Source organism: Pan troglodytes, chromosome 10, assembly GCF_028858775.2.
Source record: "Pan troglodytes isolate AG18354 chromosome 10, NHGRI_mPanTro3-v2.0_pri, whole genome shotgun sequence".
Classification (NCBI taxonomy): domain Eukaryota; kingdom Metazoa; phylum Chordata; class Mammalia; order Primates; family Hominidae; genus Pan; species Pan troglodytes.
In genome coordinates, this window is record NC_072408.2 from 21,917,458 (window position 1) to 21,937,982 (window position 20,525).

General features: G+C 37.6%; 2 protein-coding genes across 4 annotated transcripts in view; one reads left to right on the plus strand and one right to left on the minus strand.

Moving 5' to 3' along the window:
• Positions 1 to 1,704: 1,704 nt before the first annotated feature.
• On the minus strand, positions 1,705 to 19,728 carry WBP11 (WW domain binding protein 11). Its single transcript, XM_520761.8, has 12 exons — positions 18,856 to 19,728; positions 16,822 to 16,930; positions 16,254 to 16,285; positions 14,866 to 14,959; positions 12,037 to 12,233; positions 10,197 to 10,330; positions 9,767 to 9,966; positions 8,958 to 9,149; positions 6,391 to 6,492; positions 5,678 to 5,971; positions 4,177 to 4,359; positions 1,705 to 2,724 (listed from the first exon to the last, which is right to left on the minus strand). The coding sequence occupies exons 2-12, from the start codon at positions 16,883 to 16,885 to the stop codon at positions 2,291 to 2,293; spliced, it is 1,926 nt and encodes a 641-aa protein (XP_520761.2). The 5' UTR covers positions 16,886 to 16,930; positions 18,856 to 19,728; the 3' UTR covers positions 1,705 to 2,290.
• The window catches only part of PDE6H (phosphodiesterase 6H), a 203,421-nt gene continuing 201,291 nt past the window's right edge, over positions 18,396 to 20,525 (plus strand). For 2 of the 3 annotated variants that reach the window (XM_063786379.1, XM_063786381.1), the window contains exon 1: positions 18,488 to 18,819. In XM_063786379.1, coding sequence (XP_063642449.1) covers positions 18,637 to 18,819 — 183 coding nt within the window. In that variant the 5' untranslated portion in view covers positions 18,488 to 18,636. Of the gene's footprint in view, positions 18,820 to 20,525 lie in introns of all 3 variants that reach the window. The other variant, XM_063786378.1, reaches the window with a different exon arrangement.

Here is a 20,525-nt window from a genome sequence, read left to right on the forward strand (position 1 = left end):
AAGTCTATCCATATACATGATTAAAGATTTCTATCATTTACATTTCATAGCTGTGAGCTGACCATTTTCATGAAAATATTATGTAAATTATGATCATAACAAGTGTACCCAGAATCAGAACTAATTAATTCCCCTTTCCTGTGGATGCAGCTGATGTATTGTCACATCTTACCACTAATTTTCAGAAAATTATACTAGCAATATAAGGAAATGCCTTTATGATAAACTATCAACAGCTTTCTTATATTAACATAAATCAGAAATCTCCAACTGAAGGCTGAGATGGGAAGATCACTTGAGGCTAGGAGACCAGACTGGGCAACATAGCGAGACCTCATCTCTAAAAAATAAATTAGCTGGTTGTGGTGGCACGTATCTGAAGTTCCAACTACTTGGGAGGCTGAGGCCAGAGATCACTTGAACCCAGGAGTTTCAGGCTGCAGTGAGCTATGATCACATCACTGCACTGCAGCCTGGGCAACAGAGCGAGAACCTGTCTCCATGGAAAAATGATAAAAACATCACTCCCAGAAAGAATATAAGTTTCAAGTAAGACCATTAAAAATATTTCAGATCAAGTATTGGGAAATAATTCTGTTTATGCTGAATAACAATATTGATACCATATGGCTTGATCCTTGATATCCATAAGTTATCAAGGATGGTGTCAAGGATTGATAACATAAGGTTCAATCCTTACATCTGAACAATCAGACTCAATTCACCTGTGGACCCGTATTAATATTACACTAAAAAACCAACCCAAAACGGTCTATTTAGTGCTTTGGCAGGATTTGCTTTAATATGAAAGAATAAATCAGTATCTTCCAAGCAAAGCCAAACAAACAAAAGATCTTGAATAAAAATCTAAAAATCCATCAACTCAACTCTAAGAAAATAAATGCCTTATTGTATTATTGCACTACATTTTAGGTTATCACCAATTTTTGATAGTATGGGATTCACGTAAAAGGCATTTGAGATACTGTGGAAAGTAACGTATGCCTAAACAATGCACGCACTGTGTGTATGTGTTTATGAAATACACACTTTGGATCACTGGATAAATCACGAGTCCTTTTTAAGTTTCCATACTCTCTAATGTAAAATGGGGAAAATACCCAGAAAAGTTATCTATAGGGTTAATTGGTAGATGAGTTAGTCATTAAATTAACATTAAACTTAGTAGACTGAGTTAGTCTACATTGGTAGATGAGTTTACATTAAAGCACTTTGTAAAGAAAATGGTATAAATGCAAATTAATGTTAAGCACTCTTATTCATTCATATTTTAATATAAAAGCACACAAAACCCACCAATTCAGAAAGGAAAAAAAGCTAACCTCTTCTGATTCTTTTATAGCTTAAAAATGGTTTAAAATGACTTTTGCCATTCAACTCGTATCAGTTCAAGAAGCTCTGGAATAAGTAACCACTGAAGGTAAGACATCTTTTAAATAATAAAAGCCAAACCATACTATTCTTAACACCTCTCAGTTTCTCTAAAGCCAGTATGACAATCTTAAAGGGAAATAATTACTCCTTTTAATCCCTTAAAATTTAAAATATAGTTTTTACCATGTTTTCAGTAAGATTCTCATTCTGTACCAGAAAGTTCCTTAAAAACCCAAGTTTTAAATATTTAACTTTTTCTGTCCATAAAATAGGTATTATGTTTACATATTATCAGTAACACAGAGTATCTTGGTGTAGAACATTTATTTATTTTTCCCACAAATCACTGAAAGTTTAGGTCAGTGGGAAATAATTTTAATCAAATAATTGTACATTTTCTTCCCACATATCCTGCCTTGTATTAGGAAATGACATTGTGATCCATTTCATTACAAGTAAAATATTACAAAATATTTACAGGAAAATATTAAAAATAACTCAAACACAAAAGGCAAGATGAAATAAACTGTTTTTTTCCTCCAGAAATCTCTACTCCAGTGCCCACAGCACACAAGAGTCAAAACAAATAAGCAACTAAGATCCCCCGATCACAAATTTCCAAAGAACTGGAGGAGGGGAAGAAACAGGGTGAAAATGGTGGTATGAAAGGGAATGGATGTTAGCAGCACTGCTTCAATAACTGATCTATTCTGGATGAAATACCCTTTTTTATGTGCAGTAAATTCTGAACAAGGCTAAATTTTAGGATATTCCTTGAACTGAAATTAGAAAATACCCTGACAATGGAAGCAGCTCTTTCATCTAAGTTTAATAAGAGCCTCTTTCTCCATGGGCCACTGTTGTGAACAGAAGCCTGTTCTGGCATCAAAAGCTGTCACAGTAGCCCTTCCATCTCTTTCATGAAAGCCTCATAGACATCATCCTTAGTTTGTACTGAGACAGGAACAGAAGGACCAGATTTGGGTGCTGCTTTGGCAAGAGGCACAGCAGAATCATCCTCTGACTTTCTTTGGGGAGCAGCAGTAGCCCCTTTATTCTCCCGACGTACTCTCAGTGCAGTGGGCACAAATCGAGTAATCTCTGCCTTGGGATTAGTGATCTGTGGCTTGGCACTGATGGTTGCTGTGGCTTTCTTCTCAATGGTGGCTGCACTTGTATCATCCGCCTTGGGTCGCTGAATCAAGTTGGGTGGGGCACTTAAAACCCCAGGGTTTGGCAAGGGAGCTGGTGGGAACAGCCCAGGGGGGGCAGGTCCAAGGGGAGGCACCAAAGGTGGGCGCATCATGCCAGGACGAGGTGGAGGAATACCTAAATGAATAAAATAGGCGAGATGAATACTGTAAGAACTAATAAAATTTAACTACTATTAAGGACATTTAAATATTGGTTGCCAATTTTTAAATAAATGGATAACAACTTACAGAAAATAAGCTGAATTCATATTGGTTGCAATTTGAAACTCAGGAATATTTTATTATACAACAGTATTTACCTTCAGCCTATATTCCTGTGCTTACAGTATTATGTTCTCTTCTTCTCTAAATAACATCCTACTTTAAAATATAAAGGGACATCAACTGGTTTCAAATTACTATCTCAAATCTCACATCCCAAGATTCTATTCCAGCTGCATAGTGCAGATATTAGTAAGGACAAGGTCAGGAGACTGATCCCCATGCATTATATTCCATACCATTTCCCCTGCACAAAAAGGTCAATGGGCAGGAAATAAAATTTTAACCCTGGTCATCAAATGCATACGGAGGCCGAGCACGGTGGCTCACACTTGTAATCCCAGCACTTTGGGAGGCTGAGGCGGGTGGATCATTTGAGGTCAGGAGCTCGAGACCAGCCTGATGACCAACATGATGAAACCCTGTCTCTACTAAAAATACAAAATTAGCTGGGCGTGGTGGTGCACGCCTGTAATCCCAGCTACTTGGGAGGCTGAGGCAGGAGAATTGCTTGAACCCAGGAGGCGGAGGTTGCAGTGAGCTGAGATCGCGCCACTGCACTCCAGCCTGGGCAAGAAGAACGAAACTCTGTCTCAAAGAAAAAAACAATGCACATGGAGTAAGAGAATGCAACTAATCACAATCTGTCATCATTACTGGAAAAGAACTCATGTCCTATAGACAGTTCAGACATACACAATATTCATATACCAAGAACTGCAGATTTCAGTTCTTCAAATACCACTTTTAAATGAAATATTAAGTACCATATTTTATCAAATCTAAGATCCTATTGATTACAAACTCATAATTATTCTGTGTACCACTGAGAGAGAGGAAAAAAAAGCCCCAGCTGGGGCACTGAAAAGCAGATATTCACATGAAACTGGGACATTTCAGTGTTGTAAACTAGAAATATACCTACCACATAAAACAAGCCCACAAGAAAATCTGCATGTCTAACCTTGACATTAGGTAGAGGTAAGGGAAAAAAACACTCTAACTTTAAACTTTAAGTTGGTACTCATGCAGATGCATGAAACGGCTTCGTAACTACAACTAAAACCAAAAAATTAGCAAATAGAGAATTTAATCCCATGTTCTCTGGCTACAAGTTCCTCAAGTGAACCAAGTGCAAATACCCACTGGAAGAACTGTACTTCAAGCCAGGTCAACGGCAACTTAAAAACCACCACTGACTGTAAGATGACCTCAGATTTCAGAATACTGAAATGTGACCATATGTCTTAGAGCAAATTAAATAAACAGCAGGCTAAGTTTTTATTATAGAAATTGAAAGCGTCACCTGGAGGTGCAGGGGGAGGTAGCCTTGGTGGGGGTCCACGAGGAGGGGGACCAGGAGGCAGACCTGGAGGTGGACCTGGGGGAGGGCCAGGGGGTCGGCCTGGTGGTGGTCCTGGAGGTAAAAGTCGGGGTAAGGGCCCTCGGAGTCCTGGCATTCCAGGTGGTCTCAGGAATGGAGGAGCTCCTGAAAAGAGAAAAATGATAAATGTCACACAAATGTACACTAAGTAATAATTATGGCTTAAAAGTAACTCAAATATGGTTTGACTTTAACCTGAAATCAGATTAACTTCAAGAAGTTAATGAAACATACATGGAAACAGAATTCATTCAATAAATATCTGAGTACAGCCGGGCATGGTGGCTCATGCCTGTAATCCCAGCACTTTGGGAGGCTGAAGTGGGTGGATCACAAGGTCAGGAGTTCAAGACCATCCTGGCCAAGATGGTGAAACCCCATCTCTACTAAAAATACATAAAAATTAGCCGGGCATGGTGGCAGACACCTGTAATCCCCGCTACTCGGGAGGCTGAGGCAGGAGAATGGTGTGAACCCGGGAGGCGGAGCTTGTAGTGAGCTGAGATTGCGCCATTGCACTCCAGCCTGGGTGACAGAACGAGACCCCGTCTTGAAAAAAAAAATATATCTGAGCACCAGAAAAATGGTACTGGATTTGTTGTGGATCTTTTCACTTTATTTCCCAACACTGACAAAAAGCATACTCAATCACAGCTCCACAATGTTGGAAATATACAAAGGTGATAAGAATTCTTAAATGGTTCCAGTATAAGCTGAAAATGGAATATAAAACACAATGCTTTAAGGACCCCTTGAAACTCATGAATATATAGACAAAGACCACTAAGAATGACATAAAATAGGTAACTTTGCTTTGCACCAATCGGAAAATGATTAGCTCAACTAAAGAAAACTTAGTAGGCTGACAATAGGATGAAGGACTAAAATCACAAATAGCTGAAAAGTTCTCTGTTGCTTCATTTCATAAATAATCTTTTTATACTTTCAAGCTGAACACTTAATAAACAGACTAATCACCTTTGCCTCTAAAAAAGAACTACAACTAAAAAACTATGGAGATTACACTGACATTCAACATTCCTAACCTAAGAACACAAGACATTATTAACTGTGTCTTACTCCCACCTGCTGCCAATTTAGAGCTAGGTCAACCTATCATACTAAAAAGCAATACTAAAGAAAACCTCCATTACATGTTCAAGTTTCTGTCTGCTGTAATAAGAAAAACTGTGAAAACAAGAGTGCTCTGGAGAAAAACAGGTGGCTGTCAGTAGAACTATGAGTTGCAAACAATGGTTTGGGAATGAACAAGCTTTACTTGTCCTTTGAGAATCCTTCACATCTTAAGAGAATCCAATTAGGAGGAAACAAGAAAACATGAACACTAACAACACATAGTATTTTTTGGAATGACTTCATTCTAACCTCATTTAAACTTTATTCACATTATGTAAGTGTTTACCTGGAGGTGGACCAGGAGGAAGGCCTGTAGGTGGCCCAGGAGGCCGTAATGGTGGAGCAGGTGGTGGTCCAAGAGGTGGTGGTCCTGGCATGGGAGGTGCTTGTATCTGAGAAGGAGGAACAGACTGCGGCGGAGCCTGCTGCTGTGAAGAAGCAGTGGATGTGCCATCAGAATGGGATTCCTCTTTATGCTGCTTTTGTGATTGCTTTTCTGCTTCAGAGTCATCAGAATCATCTTCATCATCGTCCTCTGAAAATTCCTCTACTTCCCGTCCCTCCTCAGGGATTTCTTGACCTGAAAGAAATTTTAAACCCAGTAAATGGAGTTGATTCATTTTCTTACAGTTTGGAGAACAGCAATGACTGAATACACATGGTTAATAAATGTGTTCTCAAAATTAAAAACCAAATAGTCTTCTTCAATAAAATACTTAGATGTGAAAGAAATAACATTCTACTCATCTATGTTAATGCAGCATAGTGGAATGAACTCAGGCTTTAAAACCAGACAGACCAATATTTAAATGCCAGCCCCACCATTTACTTGCTGTGTAACTTTAGGCAGCCTATATAATGGTTCCAAACCTTATTTTTGTAAAACAAGGACTTATTACTTACTTGAAGGTTGCTGAGATACTTAATGGAAAAACGTATGTAAAGTAATTAGCGTGAGGATACACCAAAAGGTGATTCACTATTTTTTCCCTGCCTCACCTGCCATACGAAGCATCATGGCTTGAAGAGGAGTCAGTTCCTTCATGTTCTTCTTTTTCTTCCTTGATTTTCCAGGCATATCTGCAAACCGTACACTCAGACCTAAGGGGACAAAGGAGGGAGTGGAGTAGATTGGCATCAACAAAATTCAGTAAATGTTTACTACGTAGCACTATAAAGTACTAGATATGATTGCTACCCACTACTTGGCAGAGGTGCAGGATGAGATAGCTATACTAATGATACGAACACCCAGATAAAAACAATTTTCAAGAAAATATAAATTACTAAAGTTGGCCAAAGAAGTGATAAGCCCAGAATATACAAAACTTAAATGGTAGTTGAAGATCTACTCCTTAAAGGCTACAAATAATATTAGGAGGAAATTCAGCCAAACATTAAGTTACAGAAATCTGATAAAGAGCATAGGAAAAGATGAAATGTTACCCAACTCATGAAACTAGCCTAACCATGATACCAAAATTCATCTACTGGCCAACATAAAATATAAGCAAGTTACACATGTTTATAGCAGCACAATTTGCTATTGCAAAAATATGAAACTAATTTAAATGTCATCAACCAACCAGTGGTTAAAGAAAATGTGGTATATATCCACCATGGAATACTACTCAGCCATAAAATGGAACAAAATAATGGCCTTTACAGCAACCTGGATGAAGTTGGAGGCAATTAAGTGAAATAATTCAGGAATGAAAAATCAAATATTGTATGCTCTCACTTATAAGTGGGAGCTAAGATATGAGGATGCAAAAGCCTAAGAATGATACAATGGACTTTGGGGACTCAGTGGGGAAGGGTGGGAGGGGAGTGAGGGAAAGGAGACTACAAACTGGGTACAGTATATACACTACTTGGGTGAGGGATGCATCAAAATCTCAGAAATCACCATTAAAGAACTCATCCATGTAACCAAACACAACCTGTTCTCCAAAAACTATCAAAATTAAAATTTACAAAAAGGAAAAAAAATATAAGCAAGTTGAATCCAAGTGTTCTAAAAGCCAGCAATCTAATTCACTAAAGAACTTAAAAAAAAACAAAAAAAGTTACATCCCAACAGATACCTAAAAAATATTTATGATTAAAAAAAACCTATTAGCAAGCTAAGAATAAAAAGAACTTAACTGACAAAAGCTATCCATTAGACACTGGATAGGAGTATTTTTAGTTGGTAAACATTTTAGGAGAATAGTTCCATGTGAACAGAACTTTAGTTTTGTTTACCCTGTATCCTTAGTGCCTAGAAAAAATGCCGTATATAGTAAAAACTCAATAAATATTAGCTGAGTGAATATCAACTCAGAGTTGGGACGGCCATTTTCAGAACATGTGTGTTGATGAGAATATATAAGAAAAATCTGGCTGGGTCGGTGGCTCATGCCTGTATTCCCAGCACTTTGGGAGGCCGAGGGGGGCAGATCACCTGTGGTGAGGAGTTCGAAACCAGCCTGGCCAACACGGTGAAACCCTGTCTCTACTAAAAATACAAAAATTAGCTGGGTGTGGTGGCGGGTGCCTGTAATCCCAGCTACTTGGGAGACTGAGGCAGGAGAATCGCTTGAACCTAGGAGATGGAGGTTGCAGTGAGCTGAGATTGTGCCATTGCACTCCAACCTGGGCGACAAGAGTGAGATTGTCTCAAAAAAAAAAAGGAAAAGAAGAAAAAAAATCTGTAGGCAGAATAAAAGGAAAAGAAGGCAAGAGACCACACAGACCCAGAAAAAAATGGAGCTGCCATGGCTCTAATGGCTTTCTACTTTCCAGTACTAGTTCCTACCTAATAGTCCTCTATAATAATCTTTCATTACCAGCTCTATCATTTTTAACCAGCTTTTTTGTTCTTGCAACCATGATTCTTAAGACACAGCAGGAGAAAAATTTGTCATTATCAATATTAATATTACATAGTATTATATAAATATTCTGTTGTAGGCCACATAAACAATCCCAAAAGAAGCTCCAAAATTGCTGAGGTTTGACAGAATTGGTGTGCATTTTCCACTGTCAGTACCCATTATGATGCTTAAAATTTTCTTGACAAATGTCCTATTTGAATTTTTTAATAATCAAATAAACACACACATTATAGATATGTTTCATGATTCCACTCATGAGTGTACCTGGGTTATAATTATGATCCTGGTTCATGTAAGATACCATAAAAGGGCTTCAAAGGTAGATATTTAAACTGATTTATAAAATACAACATCAATGTTTTTCTTAATATGGCTACTCTCCTTTCTTTCCTGTAACATACCCATAATAATACGTTTATGCTGTTGAATAGTTATACCTTTTACCCCAAAGTGAACTTTATTACATAGACATTTTTATTACATACAGTTTAATGTTTTTCCTCATAAACATCCACTGAGTACTTACTGTGTCAAAAACTTTCAAAATTTTAATATATAAGATGAACACAGCTATGATCCCAACTTCCAAAGATTTCAGAGTACTCTCACAGATTCATTAATAAATTAGGACCTTCAGCTTGTTTTCTCTTTATTGATCAATACCATGAATCCTTCATCTGCACATACCTGACTTCTTTTCTTCATTGTTGTCTCTCTCACCATCATCACGGTGCACAAATTCATCCCCGTCACTTTCTCCATCTGATTTGTCGGTGTCACTGTCATCAGTACTGTCATCATGCTTATCTTGATCCATGTCCTCAGGATAGCCATCATCTTCACTGGTGCTAGAAACATCATCATCATGACCTCGCTGGGCTGAGAAGTGGGAAGGGAACATGGAGAAGTAGTATGATTGGACCCTCCACTACATGGTACCCAGAAATACAGAAAATTATGCTATTCAACTCAGACTGTAACAACTTAATTCTTACCAAAAAAAAAAAAAAAAATTCTTGTATATATAGCTACTCATACAGTCTAACAAAATTTTCCTTTGCCAATAATTTTAAACACTTCTTTTTGGTAATTTAAGATTTTTTAAAAAAGAGGTTCTAATTTGAAAACCCATTTCCTCCTTTAGCAACAATCATGTTTGTATACACATACACAGTCAGTGAATGTATACAATGACGCTCTAGTCTGATGACAATAAAGCTAAAAGGGAACCAGATATACAAGTCTTAAAGGATTAGCAGCAAGAGTGATGACATCTCCAGGAAAAGCCTAATTTAAAACACGATAAACATTTCTATACTTATGTATGATGCTTTTACTTGAGAAGATCCTAGGATTTATCCAACTGTATGTATATTAGTTATGTACATGATATCCTCTCATTTACTTTCTAAGTTCTGAGGGTGGTGAACAATATGTTAAACAGGGCCAACATAAAAAATGATAGTTATAAAAGCAAAAGAACAGTCACTTCTCACCAAGTTCAGGACTATATAACATGTCTTCATCTCGCCTACGAGGGGGAAGATCTAGGGCAAAACCCACTTTACGGCCATACATCTGCACGACTTGAGGAGGAGGTGGACCAGGGGGAGGGCCAGGAGGTTTTCTGCCAGGGGGCAAACGTGGAACACCATGTCCAAGAAGAGGAAGGATAGAAACTGCCCGAGTTGGAGGTCTGTTAAAAAAAAAACAAAAACAAAAAAAACCCCACAGTAATCACTTAACAGTAATGAGATATTTATTTTCTCTTCTAAACAATTTCAAGGGATTTCTTATTTTACATTTAATCAAATGTCACACTGTTTACATCCATATTGTCTTTTATTTCCCTCCGCATTAATTTTGGCACTGGACAGTCAACTTGTGCCTTTTCTAAATGCTCTGATTGTGACACTGCTTCCTTACCCATAGGCTGAGGTTTTCTTTAGGATAGAGGGTGGCTGGGCACCAGGAAGTGGAATGTCCTGGATCAAAATGTTGGAAGGAGCATGTGGCATATCTGGCAAAGGAATACTCTCCACTTCCACATGCTGAGCATTCTGAAACAGAGAGAACCATTCAGTAGTATGATAAAAAAGTCATCTACTAACTAAACACTAAAAATGACAAGTCAGCTGTTTCGTAACTTGGACATGCTTTCCAACTAACATAAATATCACCAAAAACCCCCACAAAAATAACCTTACGTCAATACTTCCACATTGTCAAAGAACTGAAAGAAATCTTTACTTCTAAAAACGTCAGAACCCAGCTGTTTTTTTTCTCCTCTTATCAGGTAATTCTTTTTGGATGATTCGAAACAGCTGTTGTCTAGAGAAAGCCAACTGTTACAAGTATCTAGCACCAGAGCTACCCTATTTAATATGCAGGGTGATAGAAAAATACATGTCAGGCTGGGCGTGGTAGCTCACACCTGTAATCCGAGCATTTTGGGAGGCTGAGGCAGGTCGATCACAAGGTCAGGAGTTTGAGACCAGCCTGGCCAATATGGTGAAACTCCATCTCTAATAAAACTACAAAAATTAGCCAGTTGTGGTGGCGTGTGCCTGTAGTCCAGCTACTCAGGAGGCTGAGGGAGGAGAATTGCTTGAACCTGGGAGGCAGAGGTTGCAGTGAGCCAAGATGGTGCCACTGCACTCCAGCTTGGGCAACAGAGTGAGACTCGGTCTCAAAAACAAAAAATAAACAAAAAAAAGAAAAATAATATATGTCAACTAACAAATAGTATATATCCAGTGGTGGAGGTTGGGCTCATTAGCTTGCCTATGTTGAATTTCTGTTGTGTATTAGCTTAGTTTGACTAAGCAAGGTAACCTGTGCCTTCATCTGTAAAATGGGAGACATATTACCTCCTTTACAGAAATTATAGCATTTGATTTTTTCCCATCTTTATTTTGAGGTAAAACTTACGAAATGTACAAATTCAGTAAGTTTTGACAAATGCATATACCTCATACTCCTTCCCAATCCATCTCTAATATCATCCCCCAAGGCAACCACGGCTACATTTTTTTTTCCTGCACAGATTATGTGTGACTATTCTAGAATTTCATAAAAATGAAATCATAACAATGAGATAAACTTAGCATGTTTTTGAGATTTACTCACAATTTTTCTTTTTTTATTCCATGCTGTTTTATTAGATTATTCCTTTTATTGCTGAATAACAATAAAATTTGTATAAATATGCTACAGTTTAATGATCCATTATCCTATTAGTGAACACTTAGGCTGATCCAAGTTTTTGAATTAATTTCTTCTGTTTAAATAAAGAGGATTAGATTTGCAGGTTCACACAGTAGGTGTATGTTTAGTTTTAGAAGAAACTGCTATAAGGAAGAGGTTCAACATGACATTCTCCCATCAACTTTTTAAATCTAAGTATAGGCTGAGCATCCCTAATCTGAAAATCTAAAATGCTCCAAAATCCTAAACTTTTTGACTCCCATATGATGCCATGGTGGAAAAATCCACACCTGACCTAATGTGATGGGTCGTAGTTTTGTTTCATGCACAAAATTTATAAAATTATCTTCAGGCTATGTGTATATGAAACATAAATTTCATGCTTAGACTAGGGTTCCATCCCCAAAATATATGCAAATATACACAAAAACAAAACAAAACATTAAAAAAACCCAACAACCCTAAATCCAAAACATTTCTGGTCCCAAGCACTTTGCATAAGGGATACTCAATCTGTATAATATTTTAGTTTATCTCTCAAAAAAAAAACCTTGATTACCTTGACAGCATCAAAATATTGGCTAAGTTGAGCCCTCTTCTGTTCATATTCTACTTCTAGCTTTCTCAATTCTTTGTAAATATCTGGATTCTCTTTTTCATAGAGTCGTAGAATACGTTCAAAGGTTTCACGCAGCTTTTTACGCTTGTCTTTCAGTACTTTCTCATTTAATTGTGGCTGTTGCACTGGATTAAACTCTAAGAGAAAAAGTAGATTATGGAATTAAATATAAGAGGCCACTTCAATTAGGTATCAATAGGTTACATGATAAAAACCTCCATATATGCTAAAAAATTTTTAAGAGATCTAGACACCAGACATACTCTTTTCAATTTTATTCGAAGAACTACAATATTTATTAAAATCCCCACCCTTTTTAGATGGCCACTAATTTTACCTTTCTCAGAAATGCCACCTAATTGACTTTCATCTTCATTGTAATAAAAATCAATTTTCACTGCTCTGTGCTGAAAACCTGGTGAAGATTCTGTCAGATTTGTGTTTACCTACTACATTAGTCCTGTCAAATTTTGAGATCTTAAGCATTTTACTTGAATTCTCTGATTTTTTGCTTCCTCATCTAAAAAATGGAGACGTTAATCACTTTGTAATAAAGCTATGATGATACAATGGGATTACAAATAAAATATCCAGTGGTGTTTGACTCACCACTTAACTATAATCTTTATAACAGATCCGTATTCCTGGCCTAGCTACTATACAATCCTTTCTCTCCCTAACTAATCATGTGTCAATATGGGGCTTAACTGCAGGTCCTCTATCCCAAGAATAAGACCTCCAGGCCTGCCTGGTCAATCATATCCCCCCATCTTCCTTTTTAGTGAATGACTCAGAGATCAATTAGCACATGATCCAAACTGGGACCAGAACATTCCCTGAGATTTTAAATGTAGATGTGAGAGAGATAAGCTCTCAGATTTTCTTTCTGAATGTGTTATGTAGAGAGAAAACAAACCTAGAGCTGCCTGTGGCCTTGTCTCTCAATCATCACTAATTACACACATATATTCCACCTTCTATCCCAAGGAGTTCATTAGTAGTAAGCTGAATGAGGCTAACAGACATCAGACTAGACAGATGGACAGTACTGATGATGAGACTGGATTTTGAGGCTAGTTTCTCTCAGGGATTTCTCATCTTTTTTTTATGTTAAGACTTCTTAATTAAGACAGCCAATGCATGCTTTTTTCTGCCTTAACTAGTCTGTATTGAGTTTTATAAATTGTAACTAGACCCCTGATGAATAGTATTCTCTTCACCCCTTTCCTTTTTCTTAAAAGAATAACAAGTTTATCTTCTTCCTTAAATCCTATTAACTATTATTAATCTTGGCAATTTATTCAAATCCAGAGGGCGTATTCTTACACCATACTAATCCTAGTGTGATTAGTAAAAGCACTGAATGCCTGAGTTTTAATCTCAGCTTTGCCACTACATAGCAGTGTGACCTTGAGGAAAGCTATGTAATCTCTCCATGCCTGAGTTTTCTTACCTGTATAATAGGGACAGTGCACCTACCCTAAAAAATTGTGAGGATTAGAAAACTGGTGGAAAAAAACTGGTGCGTAGGTGTATAGCAAGACAACTACTCAAGAAACCTCAGTTATTACTATTATCTCCTTTTAAAACAACACATAACATTTGGGGTCATTTAAAGAAGGATTCCCTGATTCCCCAAGGAAAGTAATTATCCCTGCTGATATTTAGACTAGAGGCAGGAAGTGGAATCAGTTACAACTGAACTGGGAAATATCTGGGATCCTGAAGCCTGACCCAGAACTCTTAGCCAGGCTAGCTGCACAGATTCTCCCACATTATTTCAGAAACCTTGTAATAGCCTAATGCCATGACTGAATTTTTTTTTTTGTACCCCATTTAATGTATCATTGAGGAGTTTCATTCCATCTCTTTTACTTACTACTCTGTTTTTGGGCAAAACATGGAACTTGTAACGATCACTTTAAAATGCTATTTTACAAAAGTGGCAAAGGGTAGAAGACAAAGTGGCAGAAACTTGACAGGTGAAAAGCACATGGAAGTTAACTAGACTATTTTATTTTCTTGCATGTTTGAAAATTTCTATTAAAAAAACAAAATATTCTACATGTTCTAATATTAAACAGAATGGATATTTGTGGGTTAGGATAAAATTTCCAGTGGCAACATCAATGATTTTCAAACTTAAATGCAAAAAAAGATAACATGCAGCTATTTCATGTGATTCCAATTATAACAAAGCAGCGATACTTAAAATGCATATGAAGAGTGAATAAAATTATTCTATAAAATGTGAAAAAGGCAGAGAATCCTGGTATAGTATTTTATTATTTGGTTTTTAGGTATTTGATGATTTTTTTCTATATCCTTACTAAATGGATAAGTATCTTTTTGGATCTTCTGATTGGAAAAATTGGAAATAGCCTTATATTCACAGGGGCCTAATACTTAGATTTACATGGTAGTTGCCAACATTAAATAAAAGACAACAAACAAAAAACCCAAGGTTATTTCATAAATCAGATTAAGTCTTCTCCCGAAAAGCAAGCTGGCCAAACTGTGCTTCTGTTATCTCACAATAACAATTAACTGAAAGCCAAATAATCGCTTCCCTCTTATTCTGGTATCTGGGGTCTCCAGTTTGCAACAGCCCTCTAGCACTCCATTTTGTCTCCCTGAAACTAACATTAAATCCAAGCATCGAATGCCATCATGCTGTTCTGTTTTACTTACGCCTATGCTGCTTCACTCGTTACCTGCCTGCCTCTGTACGTGTCAGACTGTTATAGCTGCCTGTTTGTAAATTCTTACCCATTTCATCCAATTTCTCCATGTCTCGGATTATCTGTTTTGGATCCTTCATCTTTAAAACTGCAGCTCGAACCATCATGCGCTGTTTTTTGTTCTTAGAAAAATAAAAGGGCAGATGTCAAGAAGTCAGGCACTCAGGAGTTTTACTTCAACTTCCTTTAAGAATCTAAACAGAATAACTCCTTGGCTTCTGATCACTTGTTTCAACCACCAGAAACAGCTATGTAATTTTTTGCCTTAAAAATGTTTACACTGGGAGGCCGAGGCGGGCGGATCACGAGGTCAGGAGATCAAGACCATCCTGGCTAACACGGTGAAACCCCGTCTCTACTAAAAATACAAAAAATTAGCCGGGCGTGGTAGCGGGCGCCTGTAGTCCAGGGAGGCTGAGGCAGGAGAATGGCGTGAACCCGGGAGGCGGAGCTTGCAGTGAGCCGAGATCGCGCCACTGCACTCCAGCCTGGGCGACAGAGCGAGACTCCGTCTCAAAAAAAAAAAAAAAAAAAAAAAAAAAAATGTTTACACTTGTCAAAAAGACAAAGAAATGCTATTTTTAAGATGTGCTTTCTTAGTAAAGTATTTCTTTGAACTCTGAGATCTTTAGCAGTTACTTAAACACACACACACTTTAAATTTCTTTTTTTTAACCCCTTATGTTCTTGAAGACCTTGGGTGATTGTTCCTGCCCCTTGTTGTAAAACCTCTGCTAGTTGAAGTCCAAAGCAAAGGTTGAAGCTAAATTCTAAAATTATATAAAGAATATTTAAAAATTTTGCAGCAGTTAATGCTAAACATGAAAACACAATCGAACATTATTTAAAATCTGTGTTGCTTCAATGTATTATACTATAATACTATAAAGCACAATACTATAAGGCAAATCCTTTCTTATTCTTTTGAAGTACTTTGCCACAAATTCAACAGCTAAGAGGAGAATGCTAATTGGGAAAATGGATATATAAATCTAATATATCTATAAATATTATAAACCTACATATATATATTTAAGCTAATGTAATATATGTAATAGACAGCTAATCAGGAAAATGGATAAAGCTATCTAGCATCATGTTTATTTCCATCCTCATCAGTAGACTTTAAAACAGTTATGTTTTAATGAGTAAAAAAAAGAATTATTTTCAAAAGTATTTTTTAACTCACTGGGAAAAGTAATCAAACAATGGCATTATAACCTGTAGTGAGCTTCTCTGCAAATTACTTCAGTTCCTAAATAAAGTTTGGCTTAGTATATCTTACAGTTTTTATAAAAAGCATAAAGTACCTTTTCTAGAAAATATTAGAAATGTTATTCTGAAACCCACTAATCACAAATCACAAGATGTACCAAACAATACTTAAAGTTTTATAAGATGCCTCTAAAATCATACCTTCTTTAATTCTCTCTTCCGGGCTTCCTTTCCTTTAAAAGGAGAGAGGGAGATATAATAAAATCTTTGAATCTTGAACATTAGCATTTCCTCCAATTTAATACAGGTAATTCTTTATTGTGGAAAGTTACAGTATGCACTGTAAAAGAGCAGCATCTTTGGATTCTATCCACTACATGCCAAGAGCATCCCTCTAATTATGACAACCAAAAATGTCAAGACATTTTTGTTTAATGTTTCATTAAAAACAACTATGAATCTGAAGGAAAAACATAACATAAAATGCGAAACAAGGGCTCGCAAAACTAATTTGCTCAAAATTTCCAATATAAAAAGAAAGATTTCAGCCAATTCTACTTTGCAAGTCAATCAAATTTGAAAAATAAAATACGGGTACTAATTTCTTTGCATATTTAAAGTCTTAATGTGCCCATACAAACACTGAATATACAATTTATTCCTCCTATCACTGCTGGTCTTGTAATTAAGCCACAGAGAAAGAAATTCCCTAATATTTGCAATTTTTAACGCTCTCCTACTTCATCATTCCACACTAATGGACACTTACGGGCTTGGTCTGTGGGGTTCATAAATTTTCCACTCTTGGTGGATGATGTAGATCTCCGTCCCATGTTGACAATTTGTATGGTTTACTTGTTCATTAAAAAAAGAAAAACCTGTGAAGGTGAAGACAAAGAAATAGCTTATATCTCCTAAATGTATTTCTTCCTTTTTCTAGTCCCTACCAATCTCTGAAAAAAAATTCCTTTAATTAGAAATTCTGTGAGACTGTTCTTTCCTTAGTTTTGACTTTAATGTCCAAGAAAGATGGCATCACCTTTCTTGACCATGAAAATTTAGATCTCTATCATTCTTCAGAAATGTGATGAGTGTGAAGACCACTTTGAATATCCTCAAGTCATCAGTTTAGCTTTTTTCTTATGGATCACAGCACTGACTTTGTCAACTGATGAAAAAACAACTAGAAAATACTTTAACGATATGGCACAAACCATGAACATCAGAATTCATTAGTCCTTCTTCTATAACCTCCCTTTATTAACATGTAATTGTAAAAGAAGAATAAGAAGGGAATGGGGGTAATGGATCTAGGCTCAAAACAAATACCTCACCTTTGCCTCTCTCCATGGTTTTTCTTGGCATGTATGCTGTACCTTCTCAATACTTCTAAGACACTAAAAACTCATTAATTTAAGCATATTTAATTCAGATTCAGTTCTAGTTCAGATATAATGCTTGACTCTCAAGAGTTCAAAACACAACTAAAAATGCAAATATTTGAAATTAGTGCTATACTGAGAGCTCCCCAAAACTTAAATATTAAGACACATATTTTTCTTACTAAGACCTGACTCCCAATATATATTTCTTAAGGTAACTAAAGGGAATACTTATTTTTGTTTGAGGAAAAAATATTTTGTAAGCTAAAACTTTTATTAACACAGTACCCTATTACATGGCTTCTTCCTCTTATTCCAAAATAATGGGGCTTAATTTTTTGAAGCGCAGTCTTTGCAGTAATAAAGGCGGACAAATTTGCTTCCTTTTGCAAGTAGACACTTTTTAAAGGTAAGAAAGGGAAGATTTTGTCAGCTCAGTTTATTACAGTTAATGTCTCTTTCACCAAGTGTCCAACTGCCTCGAAAGCCAGATGTTTCAGAAAGCCAGATGTTTCACAGCTGTTCTGGTGGCTATTACTTCAAGACAGCGGTATCAAAGGCTCTGATTTTTAGCTTCCTCATCTAAAAAATGGGGACATCGATTACTTTATAACAAAGCTCTGATGATACAATGAGATTACAAATAAAATATCCTGTGATGTTTGACTCACTACTTAACTAAAATCTTTATAATGGATCCATATTCCTGGCCTAGCTACCATACACCCTGTCAAGTGGTTTCCTTCTAAGAAAAACTGGGGATGGGGGGGTTAGGGGGGTGGGAGAGCAGCAGGGAGTAGGAGGTAGGGAAGGAGGAAAACAAGCAAAATCAGTACAAATACAAGCTCTCCCATCTTTGATTGCCTGCGTTGTTTGTGCTTTCCTTTCTCAAGTTTCCTCAGGCTCATGTTCTGAATCTCCTCCCCCACAAATGAAACACAACGGATACGAATTACAGAGAATTTTACGGAAGACACTGGAGCTTAAGTCTGCAGATTAGTTTTTTGTCTACAAGCGGAGGCGACTGGAAAATCAAGCCAAATAACCGTTGGGTAACTCTCAACAGCCAAAGAAGCTTCAATGGGATAGGGTCCAGGTTCACCAAAGGAGGCAACACCAGCAACTGACGAAACCATAGCGACGGTTGACCGACCATGACTCGAGGTACAAGATGTCAAACCTAACGCTACCAATCAACGTGCATGAGAAGCGGCCCCAACCGACACGGGCGATGCCAACCGCGCAACCACTGGTCGCCGCGCCACCCCAGGCCCAGGAATAGCCCAGTCCGCAACCGGGAGACCTCAACCAGGGAGAGGAGGAGCGGGGCAAAGGGGCTGGGTGTCCCCCAAGCCGCTGCGCGGGACGTGGAAGGGACGAAAGAGGTGAGGAAGAGTAGTAAATCAATTCAATACACTCACACTTCTGCTGTGCTCCCAGGACTACGAGAAGCGGGTAGGGGGCGATTCCCGGCCTCTTTCACTTCGTAAGGGCCTTCAACTGGGTCTCTCGGTCAACCCCTCAGCTACCGCCATCTTGAAACCTCGCGCCCCTCCGCACTCCTCACGTCATTTCCCATTCCTCTGTCCCGCCTTCTCTTAGCGCCGCTTGGCCCTGGAACCATAGAGAATACCCAAGAATTCCAGGACCAGAGTCTCTTCCGGTTCCATACAATACTCAATTGGTTGGTTGTCGGCTAAGAGCCCGCCTCATTGCGCTCATCTAGTACAATAGGAATTAGAAGAAGATAGCTGCTAACTGAGTGGCTGACGGTCCTGCCTCTCGAGTTGGAGGCATCTTGACGTAGTTGCTGGGAGTCTGGTACGTTGAGCCGTCCGAGAACGGTACATTCTGCAGATAAAGAAGCGTTCTGCGTGTTCTGTCTTTTGGAATTACCTTAGTTTTTGCATTTTTCTGTTTCTTATGACCCAAGCAGGTGCGATCCTTTAGGGGTGTCTCCGTGTGTAAACGAATACCCAGATAACATTTGCCACTGAGTTTAATCCGCTTTGTAGGCATCAGGTTATCCCATGTGAGCGCCTGGTACGTGTGGAAATTTAATAGACACGCAGAACAGAACGTTTGTAGACCACCCGAACAAATAAATTAGCACCCGTATTAGAGTCGCAGATTGCTTATATGGGCGGTGATTTATTATTTGTTAGTAGTGTTTTGAAGAAGAAATACGGGGATACATATGCAGTCGGTTTTAAGTTACATGAGTGGCAAGGTTGATATATATTGGCTCTATTCCCGACTGGTCTTTTCACCAGCCAAAAGTCCTCTATGATGTCACTCTACGTACGGGATTCTTCACTTAACTCTAGCCTTCGCCCTTTCCCTACCTTCTATCCCCTCCTTCCGTGAGTCAGCCCCCACTTATTTCCCTTAAAGGTAAGTTTAAACATTTAAAAAACTATCTCAGAGGATACGCTTGGTTATTTCTAATCTTAACCTGACTATCCCATGTAGGAAGGCTATTCTTACCACCAGTTATAAATATTTCAAAATATTGATGGAGATACATACTAATTTTTAGCAGAATCTTTAAACTGCCCTTGAAGGTATAAGATCGGTCCTATACCTAAACTTACCTTTGTGTTAGGAAATTCTTGATTTGATTTTAGACTGAATTTGAGTGTCAGAAAGCAATGACGAGATATTGTAGGTTAAAGCTGATAAACCAGGTAGTACATAAAAAAGAAAATAATCTTGAACTGCGAAGGTGAGCTAAGTTGTAATGTTTTGCAACTAGTTTTTTTTTCTTTCCTAACACATTAGTGGTCATAGTTTTGCAACTCGTTTTGAAAAACAATGCAAGAAGAGAAAGAGAAAACAGTGTATGTTGGAAATATTAAAGTCTTTCATGTAGCTAAAATTTTATATGTAGCTACTATTTTTAAGATATGCTGAGCAGTTTTTATTTCAATACATTTCTTGTACTTGGATGGGAGAATCAACTATAACAAACACAGTCTGGCATCAACAGCATATTAATAATTTTGTCAGTATAGACTAAAAGAGTCCTCATGGGAATTATTGGTTGGCAAAGGATTTAGAAAACAAACACATCTGCAGAGATTCAGCGGAA